This window comes from Telmatherina bonti (assembly GCF_933228915.1).
Source record: "Telmatherina bonti genome assembly, chromosome: 11".
In the NCBI taxonomy this organism is placed as follows: domain Eukaryota; kingdom Metazoa; phylum Chordata; class Actinopteri; order Atheriniformes; family Telmatherinidae; genus Telmatherina; species Telmatherina bonti.
In genome coordinates, this window is record NC_136629.1 from 20,436,231 (window position 1) to 20,446,997 (window position 10,767).

Consider the following 10,767-nt stretch of genomic DNA (forward strand, 5'->3'; position numbering starts at 1 on the left):
GGAAAACCCATGTTTCACTGGAAGACATGGCTGTGACACCAATGCCGTTTGCCGGCCTGGTCAAAGAACCCAGTTCACATGCCAATGTGTTGCTGGCTTTAACGGTGATGGTCGTATATGCCATGGTAAGAATAAATAAATATGACATTGTAGCATTTCTTTCCCTCCACCAGTTTATTTTCTGCTTTTAAGCAAATCAAACAGTTCCCATTTCTGTTTCAGAGCCATCATTTAATAAGCCTTGACTTTCTGGGTTTTTCCTTCCTGGAAAACAGTGCACTTGTGCTAATTAGCAGAGGGACTGTAGATCACATTAACATATCCAGATTGGGCCTTATTCCCATGCCCCATGAGAGACCAAACAGGAAGCACACACACAGGAGAAAAAGGAAGGAAGTCTTTCAGATGGATGAGATTGTGAAACAACAAAAAAAATCTAATGAACTTTTTCTCAGATTTTCAAACATGTGATAATGATAATGGACACTAATTTGACCGATCCAGACTTCAGAAGTAAAACTTGGATTTTAAGTGGTAGTTATCAGTATGTGATAACATCTGCTCTCATTGTCAGACATTGATGAGTGCAGGGAGGAGCCTGACATCTGTGGGCCAAACTCTGTTTGCGATAATCAGCCTGGGACCTTCCATTGTGAATGTAAAGATGGGTATCAGTTTGGCAGCGATCGACGGACCTGCATTGGTAAGTTAAGTGTGTGCTGTACGAGTGAAAGAACCAACTCAACTCCTGGTTCTGGTTCATTAAACATCTTATGTGGTGTGCACATTCAGACACAGGATTCCATGACTTGGTTCCACCATTTTATTTGTGGTAGAAGGATGAAGACTTGGTGGATGATTTTGTCTGAACTAAATTTACATAAACAAATTAAATACATAATTAATTACATATCAAGTGATATATTTACATTAACAAAGGGAAAGTGAATACAGACTAGAAAACCGCTTTTCTTGCAGAAGAGCAACTGTGAATGCCCTTTTATGCTGAATGATTGATATGCAATTGCATAAACATTTTGAGATGGAGCACAACTATCAAACTTGATTTATCATGGTGTCCGGGATTCAAACCCACAGACATCTGCGCAAGAAGCCATTTCTTTAACCACTACACCAGCACAGCTGTCCACTGCATTGTGGCAGAAGCATGAAAAGGTTTTACCATTGGAATAGGAATGTTTTTTTAAACTTCCTGCAGCGTGAGATTTAAATGTGTGACGTCATTCCAATGTGTGCTGAATTCCATTTTCTCCAATCATAACGGATTTGAAAAATTGGGAAAAAAAGCTTGAATGACTTGAAAAGTTTAAATGTTACAAAGACCAAAATTCATAGTACATATCTCCTGAATTGACTGAAGAGTTTGATACTTGAATACTTGAATGAAAGTTTGACATTTGAATAGTTGCAGTAAGACAAAAGGTATAAGAGGAGTAGCGTTTTCAAACATTTTGCAGGAAAGACCATTTTGTTAACAATTTAAAATTGAATTGTCGTTTCTGCACAGTTTAATTTTAAAATGTATAAGCACTTCGTATTAAGTGTTTAACTTTTTAAGACCGACATTGCACAGTTGTTTTATGATATGTGCAGACTGCCCATACGTTTAACTGCATAGTTTGCATCTGAAGCTGAAGCTTTTTGATGGACCAGTACACCACGCTCTGGGTGAAAAAATTGACGTACCATCATGCTGCACAATGTTTAACATGGAATTTGAGCCCTTTCCTTGTACACCAATACGTACCTGTGTACCGGTGCAGAAAATAGACTAATTGCTGAGCTAAATTTTGTTTTGTCCAATCACAGGAACGGATTTGAATACATTGACAAAAACTTGAATAACTTAAAAGGTTTACATGTTACAAAGACCAAAAGTCGTAGCACATATTTCCTGAATGGGCTGAAGAGTTTGATACTTGAATGGTTGAAGTGAGACAAAAGGTGTAGGAAGAGTAGCGTTTCAAACATTTTGCAGGAAAGACAATGGAGACCGGGACCGAGATCAACCGGACACTGCAAACAGTTGCAGAGCTTTGAACCTCCGTTGAAGCAGTTTACAGCTCATTATGCAAAAACTGACCAATCGCCGAACTGAATTTTTTTCAACGTCCAATCCGCGTTTGGTTTGAAGGACTTTCATCCAATCACAAGGCTGAATTAATTTTCACAAAATACTAAATATCTCAAAAACCACAAAGATTTGAAATGAAAAAAGTCATAGCACATATCTCCTGAAGGAGTTGCACAGTTGAAGATCTGAGCGGCTGAAGTGACCTCAATAGTGCAGGAGGAGTAGCGTGCCAAAGTTTGGCGGAATATTAATAAAAATGGCCAAACAGGATCTCAATACTGTGAATGCCCATCAGGCATTTACATTAATAAGATCGAAAGAACAGGATCTACTTCATTAATGCATCCACTTAGTTAGGTTTGGTATGGTCATCAAGGAATCAAATTATAAACTGAGTATATGAACACAAATAAATATCAAACACAATAAAACATCAAGGTAAATCAATTAACTAGTTTGTTAACTCACCAGTTCCTTTGTGCTCTTGAGTTTGGAGGGAAAAGGCTGTACTAATCTGAACGGTTGGGTTTTATAACTTCCTGGTGGATCCTATTGGGTAGCAGGTAATGGTAGGAGTGGTGATACCAGGTAAGGCGGTGGCAAACAACTTGTGATTTAACAAGTATGACGACATATCTGGAAAATGTCAGAAAGAGGATGTGATGCAGATGTTCATACTTAAGCTGCTATGTCTTAATTATGAGGATGGTTAAGGAAAGCACAGTCACATAAATACTCAATAGCAAGTACAACTGTGAAAGGAATGTGAGCTGGTGTGAGATTATCAGGTAGAAAGTGTATTTAGGTACATCCAACCTCAATTTATTTTAAGTGCTCCTTTGCCACCACCCATTCTTTTACCAAACGTATTAAAGGAACATTTAAACATATTAGAAAATGTGTTTATTTGCTATTAGTATGACCTGGGATCTCTTTCTCATCTTCATCTCAGTCAACACTGTACATCATATTTAGTGAATAAGCATAAAAAATCCACGTTATTACTTGGTTGTTAATATCCTTTATAGAGACTGATCGACCTGTTGACTACTGTGAGGAAGGCACCCATGACTGTGACATTCCTGAGCGTGCTCAATGCAGCTACACTGGAGGTTCATCCTACATCTGCTCCTGCCTGCCGGGATTCATTGGAGATGGCAGAAACTGTCAAGGTACCCCAGGAAGACCACACATACAGTAATGGCTTTTAGGTTGTATCTTATCAGATTATCATGGAGAGGTATCAGAAAATGAAAAAGTATCTACAAAACAGTTTCCTAAACATCTGTGATACTGTATATTTACCTTAAATTTGATACCAGTATGTTTTGCTTGAGAGCATCCTCCTAAAAGTGTTTTTCTCAACAATTGTCTGCTAAATCTCAAATCATAAGGCTCATAAAGATTGTAAATGTGACAGATTGAATTTAAACATGTTCATTCTTTTTTTAATTGTAATTTATTGACCATACTGTAATTAGGTCAGAAATGAAGAGACATTCATATGTTACTGTTAGAACCTCATTCTGCATGACTTACAACAATATGGTTGAGTAATAACATAAAGCAGCCTGCATTCAACACCTACAACCTGCAAACCAGAAACAATCAGCACAATGTAAAATTTTGAAACAAAGTAAAAGACAGATATCAACTATGGAACTGCTTAAATTCTACATCATACCATAGTGGGAAAATATTTAATTTTCCAGCGCAGTTACTGGTTCCTTCAGTTCTAATTCAGGACAGGGTTTAAGTATGCCAGTGAATGCAACCTTGCATGCTTTTCTACAATGACCACTCTTTCCCCCAAAACAATAATAATGTGCTGTTTCAACAGTTGATTTATCTTTATACAACATTCATTTAGCTGTAGGTTTAGGATGGTTTGCTTAATTGACATCATTGCATTCTGAATTTAGTTTCTTTTAGGCAACATCCCAAATAAAAGTTGGATTATGATTGTAAGACTATAATTCATGACAAATTAATGATAGTAACAATGGTACAGTTGAGCTAAGCCTTAAATCATAAAGATTTCTTGTTTGTTTTTGTTTTGCATAAATATTTATGTTAAAGCCTCAGTAATTATTTTATGAAGCAATCATGTTATTGAAAGACAACAACTTGATTTATTTAAACAAAAAGAGTATAAGTCCATCTTTGCAATCACCTTATTGTTCTTGTCCAAAAATGATCATTTATAAAAACAAAATTAATGACTTTAAAGATTATTATAGTAAAACCACCTGTTTAGGAGGCTGGTTACATAATCTGTGTTTGAACTGTGAAACATTTAAAGCAGATGGATATTTCATGTGCTGATATCCTAAGTTTAAAAGTTCTTTCTTATTTCTTTTGATAGTCTGATCCTCAGTGGCCTTTATTCATAGTTTTCCCACTTTACTGGATGTTGTGCTTGGAGGACAGTTTTAGGTGCAGGCTCACTTGTAAATACCTGGCTATAAAAACTCCACATTTATTTTGTGCTTTGTTTGATGATTCTGCTCTGTCTTCTGTCACCCTCTTCCAACTTGTCTGAAGACGTAGACGAGTGCCAGCAAGGCAGATGTCATCCAGATGCTGAATGCATTAACACCCAAGGATCATTTATCTGCCGATGCAGGCCAGGTTACCGAGGCGATGGCTTCTACTGCACCTCAGGTACTCGCGAAATACCATTAGAGTCCGATATGCACTGCGATCTGATGGCTACATTTTTTTCCATCCTGGGAACTACATATAAAGCCTCTCCGACTGCGGGTTTATTTTTGGTCTGTCATTCAGACAGTTTGGTTGTAGACTCAGTCATTGATAAACAGAAAGCAGATCTTCATTCTCGCCATTGTTTATTCAACCTTTTTGAGAAAAAGTAATGTTTGGGAATGAATTCTTCAGGGTGCGTTAGTGCCAGCTGGAATCTGTTTTTGATTTTCCTCTAGATACCATAAAGAATTTCTCAGTCCATGTAGAGGACGCTTTTGTGCATCTGAATTTATCACAAAACACACAACAGAGTATGGACAAAGTTGTGCTTGTGAGTAAACTTATTAAGTTACGTTCATTCTCATCTTTTATTCTTCTCGGCAGGGAGAATAAAAACACGATGTGAAACTCATAGAGATGGTCTCTTGGGTGTGACAGAGTTTGGCCCTCGGGGTCCACGGCCTCCCGTGGGCCATTACATCCCTACATGTGATGAGAACGGTGAATATGAGCCAATGCAGTGCCATGCCAGCATAGGACAGTGCTGGTGTGTGGACCGAAACGGAGAGGAGATCCCTGGAACTCGCTCTGGACTGGGCAGTAGTCCAATGTGTGAGTAAATGGGATGTGTTTACCCTTCGGCAACAAGAGACCACAGTGATATTAAATGAGAATCTATGCAACCTCAAACACTGCTGATTAGAATCTGATGTTAGGTTAGTTCAACCTCCATGTGACCAGTGATCTTTCTCTCTATTAGGTTTAGACCATGGTGGTGTACCCCCACCTGTCAGACCCACCCCTCGCCCTGATGTTGAGGTTCTGCCCCCAGGGACACACCTGCTGTTTGCCCAAAGCGGCAGGATAGAGCATGTCCCACTGGAAGGTTATGATATGAAAAAAAAGGATGCAAAGTCTCTTCTCCATCTACCTGTAAGTTTATCCCAAAAATCTGTTTTTCCAGTCAGGATTGTTTGTATCAGTACAAAATATACAACAGGTCGAAATAAAAACAATGCACTGCATAATTTAGTTCCAACATCATTGGGCAAGGTCCAGCCACTGGTATGTCCTCTTTCACAGGCTTTTTGACTTTCCCATCTGCTTCAAGAATTTAAAGCTTGTACTAAGATTGAAATCACATGGTGACATTCCCACTAATGACTAACATCAGCCCGACATCTTTGGAATTGCAGTATGGACTCTGCGTCATGCTTATTTCCAAACCAGCTGGCCTAAAGTCTCTGAGTTATGTACGCTGGGTGTTCATCTCAGTTTGTTTGCATCATGTCTAGACGTTAAAAAACACATTTGCTCTAGGTTTTGTCGAAAGAAAATACATTTTAAAAAATGTTTTTTTGCTGGCTTCTTTACAGGAGAAGGTAATCATTGGAGTAGCCTATGACTGTGTGGAGAAAATGGTTTATTGGACAGATATCACATCCCCTTCTATCAGCAAGGCCAGCCTCCAGGGGGGAGAACCCACTGCAGTAATTAGATCAGGTAGTTTAACTCTTACTCTTCAGGTCACCTTTACTTTTTTATTAATGCAACAGAGAAAGCTTTAAATGAAGTAAAGTAAAATTGTGAAATGTTTCCTCACAGATTTGAGAAGCCCAGAGGGTATTGCCATTGACCACTTGGGGCGAACTATGTTCTGGACGGATTCTGTAAAAGACAGCATTGAGGTGGCATCATTGGATGGTTCTCAGAGGCGTGTCATTATAAACACTGACCTTGTAAACCCCCGTGCCATCATCACAGACCCCGTTAATGGGTGTGTATAACTTTACATGAGACTTTAATTTTTTGCTTGCTTTTTACTTAAACCTTTGCAGAGTTAGATACAAATCTGTTAAATATAATTAATTTAAAAAGCTTAAATTAATTCAGATCATTGAAAACTGCAGTAGGCTTTTTTTTGGGACTAAGTTTATTTAAGAAGGACTGAGAGGGGGAAATGATATGGTCTGAAGTCCAAAACAACATAAATTCTGGCCCAGTTAGAGAGGTCCAGCTGACTAACAGAGCACAATTCAAAAGAAAACATCCATGATGGCATTTGGAGCATTTAGTGTATATGGCATTAGTAACCTAAATAAATGTGGTGACTTGTTGAAGTTGAAGCAACATAACAATCACCCAGAATACATGTAATATAGGAAAAGCTTTGCTTATTTTAAAAAAGACAAAGCCAAGTCATATTCTGTTCATGGTACAGCTCAGCTTGACTTTGTAGTAAAAAAGTCTGGGTACTAAACTGACTGCCTGCTGTTCTGACCTGTGATATACTCCTAACATTTGGGTGTTTTATAGCCTAATAAAAAAGAAGCCCTGTTGCTGAGCAGCTGAGCTTGAATGGAGTGATGTTTCAAGATATTATATTTCATCAATGCACTATATTCAAATATTGTGCAGGTTTAATAGTTTGCACACCTCTTTATTTTGTCTTTCATACATTGCGTCCTTTATTGATTTAAAAGGTAAAAGTTATATGCGTAATTTTACAAGGTTACAGCCAGAGAACAGTTAGCTAGGCAGGTTAGCGATATTGGCTAATTAAGGAGGTGAAACAGTTGTCCTCTTTCTGTCAAAAAACATTTAAATCCCTTAGCTAACTTTTAGAACCTACTGGTCTACAATTTGTTTTTGGTTTGTTTTTTTTTTTTTGTTTTTTTTCATTAGTAGTAAAAACACAAAAAATAAGACAAACCAAAACTGGTGGGTTTTCTTACGGAGTCGAGCTAATTCTGTCCCCTTTTTTCTAGTTTGTATGCTCGCCTAAGTGAACAAGTCAATAGCTTTAGCTCAAGTTTGCCTGCAAGGCCATGAAACTGATGATGCTAATGCTAATACTTAGTCATCAACTTACTTTTGATGATTTGTTGTTGGAATCTCAACATGCCTGTCTGTACAACAGTAATCTTTACTGGGCTGACTGGAACCGTGAGGCTCCCAAGATTGAAACTTCCTACATGGACGGATCCAACAGACAGGTGCTGGTGAAGGATGATCTTGGGTTACCAAATGCCTTGACTTTTGACTCTCAGAGTGCTCTACTTTGTTGGGCAGATGCAGGTATATATTTCGACTGATTGATCTCTGAAAATATGTCTGCTGTGCAATCAGTACTGTCCTTAATCTTTTGCTTGCAGGCACTCATAAAATGGAGTGTTTGCATCCTGGGTGGGGTGACCGCCGTAAAGTTTTGGAAGGAGTTCTTTATCCATTTGGAATTACGTCTTTTGGAAGAAAAATCTACTACACTGACTGGAAAAGGTTGGAGGACCAGTATATGTCAGGAATGCAATTTTTCACTATTTGAATTTTTGGTTAATGTTTAACCAGAGTTTAGATGTACCAGGATGTAGTTTAACCACAGTTCACTGTGTAATAAAGTTGTTCAAAACTTTCAAGGCAGAGGCAGGAGTGGGTAGGTTAGGGGTCAGAAGGGTCCCCACACCAGCAGTTCTTCTACAAGGAATGGACACTGCTGAATTTGTGGAGCAGTCATTCTGTGGCAGCTGGAAAAAAAGCGGGGGTTGGGGTGTGTGTGTGTGTGTGTGTGTGTGTGTGTGTGTGTGTGTGTGTGTGTGTGTGTGTGTGTGTGTGTGTGTGTGTGTGGACATGGAATGAGAAGAAATCCTACAAAGTGACAGCTGCTTGCAATTTCTCAGACCAGTGACCTACCCAGGGCCTCCTCTCTGATCTCGTCAGGACCTTACAAGAGAAGGTTGAGAGGTGTTTGTGGGGGGAGGCACACTTCAGTGGTTTACAACAAACTATGTCAGCTATGGCTCAGAAACCTACCCCCTGACTCATCCTTTACAGACTTTATACAAAACATGAACCGTAAGGAGGATTTCTCAAGATCAGACTGTCTCATGTTGCAAAACTCTTGTGTTGATTTGTTTTACAACAGGGAAGCAGTGGTTGCAGTGGACCGCGATGCTGGCAGGGAATCAGATGAGTTCCAGCCTCAGAAACGGACCAAGCTATATGGGATTGCCACAGCCTACTCCCAGTGTCCTTCAGGTAATAAGCCACTTGTGAAGGTCCAATACATTTCTCAGGAATACTTCTTTGAGTCTTTGCTTTTTAATTTTATGATGATGTTAAGAAAGGCCTGCGACCTCTGCATATTAGAACTGCTTGAAAGAAAGGTTCAGCTCTTGACCTAAAAGTAACCGGAGGAATTTTGTAGCTCGTATTTATTAAGTGAAACGATGACTAATGGGGAAGGTTAAGAAACAGGCTTTATCCTCCCTTCGAGATAAAGCTGCATACAAAAAAAAAACAAAAAACAGGGAATGCAGAGTCAAGGGAGTGGGCCTCCAACATCTGGAATTTGCTATGTGTTTCCTTTGGATGTGTTTGGTATATATAAAGAGGCTGTTTCCTGTTGTTCCCTGCAGTATTGGCTTATTATTTATACTGATGTTCCATGCTAATAAGAGTATCTTTTCCCTTTGTTAGGACAAAACTACTGTTCTGTGAACAATGGAGGCTGCACTCACCTCTGTTTAGCAACACCAAATGGCCGCTCCTGTAAGTGTCCTGACAATGCAGGGGAAGTGGGCTGTGTGGAGAGAGAAGGCGGGTACTAAAAGATTAAGTCACACTCTGAGAGTCGACACTTTGCAGATATGTTTGACCGAAAAATAGGAGCCACATTAAATTCTAAAAGCTGAAAATGCCGCTGAAACCAGGAATGACCTTAATGGTGCTTTTCACTGCTCTGTATAATGTTTATCTACAATTCTTTTTAACGTGTCCCGTTTACAAAAACCACAACCTACCCCTAGATCTGTGAGCATAAACACTGTTGTGTTGACTCTTTTCATGAGTGCACATAAACTAAGAATAAAGCTCAAGGGATGCATTATTTAATATAAAAATGTCACATCAACACACAAGGATTGTATAATACTGTGGCATGTTTGCATTTTGTTTATGTCATGGATCTGTTCTGGAGCAGTAGGATGAAAACATCTGTACAATCTGTGGGTTGATGTGAAATACTAGGCAGCAAATGAATAAACGTTTTTTGTACCATGCTGGGCTTCTGTGGTTTTTGTAAACATAGCAACATCGCCATCATCTGGTAGGTTGTGATTACTCATGAAAGAACAAAAAATGGTCTTTGAAGGTCTGAACAGAATTGTCTTATTTTGCTGGCAAGGTTTGAGGGTAGAAAAAGACATTACAACAAAGCGAGTAGGGGGCAAGAAAAGTGCATCACCAAGCTGTCGGATGGATTACTGACATTGCTTTTATAGGGTAAGTAGTTTTATTGTGTGTTAGTTTTGCTTTTCATTCCCTCAGATAATCAATTACTGTCAATATTTCACCATGTTAGCCTCGGCGTTTTGCTACAAAAGAGAGAAAGGAAAGAAAATTGACTCATTATTGTGTGTGTGTGTACCCACCTCACAATGTGGCATCTTCCCTTTTGAAGGTAAAACAGCATTGTTCCAGCAGCTCAGATGTAAAACTGTAGCTTTTATCAGCCTCTTCTGAACATAGAGGAGAAAAGTGGGAGATTAACAAAGTGATTTCTGTTAACTTCAGCCCACCAAAGTGGAAAGAAACTGTGCTGCAAGAAGTCATGTTGGGTCAACTGGGAAGCTTGAAAACTGCAAGTGACTGTTCAGTCATGTACAAAGTGTTGGAGGAGGCCCTGTTCGTACATGGCCTTTTGTCACTCACTGCAACACGTGTCATCAGCTCATTGTATTCCCATCAAATTCGGAATGTAACCATCTTCACAGCAGATGGGGGCCCAGCAGGAAAGCAAGGGGGCATGTTTAATCATTGCTTCACACACAGGAGTCACAACTACAAGAAGTGCCCCACACCCAAGAGTGGGCCTTCTGTCAGTATAACTTTGGACGAAGTGATGTAAATCTTGTCCCAGTGATAAATACTGTGAAATAACACAATTCATTTAAGATAAGAACCATTAA

At 39.1% G+C, this 10,767-nt stretch overlaps 1 protein-coding gene across 1 annotated transcript in view; it reads left to right on the forward strand.

Annotated features, from left to right (window-relative positions):
* The window catches only part of nid1a (nidogen 1a), a 16,392-nt gene extending 6,534 nt beyond the window's left edge, over positions 1–9,858 (forward strand). The window contains exons 9-20 of the mRNA XM_079248537.1: positions 1–125; positions 575–703; positions 3,124–3,267; positions 4,640–4,759; positions 5,186–5,413; positions 5,562–5,734; positions 6,178–6,304; positions 6,407–6,578; positions 7,722–7,879; positions 7,957–8,080; positions 8,724–8,836; positions 9,278–9,858. The exon at positions 1–125 is cut by the window's left edge and continues 13 nt beyond it. Coding sequence (XP_079104663.1) covers positions 1–125; positions 575–703; positions 3,124–3,267; positions 4,640–4,759; positions 5,186–5,413; positions 5,562–5,734; positions 6,178–6,304; positions 6,407–6,578; positions 7,722–7,879; positions 7,957–8,080; positions 8,724–8,836; positions 9,278–9,408 — 1,744 coding nt within the window. The 3' untranslated portion in view covers positions 9,409–9,858. The remainder of the gene's footprint in view (positions 126–574; positions 704–3,123; positions 3,268–4,639; positions 4,760–5,185; positions 5,414–5,561; positions 5,735–6,177; positions 6,305–6,406; positions 6,579–7,721; positions 7,880–7,956; positions 8,081–8,723; positions 8,837–9,277) is intronic.
* Positions 9,859–10,767: the final 909 nt, after the last annotated feature.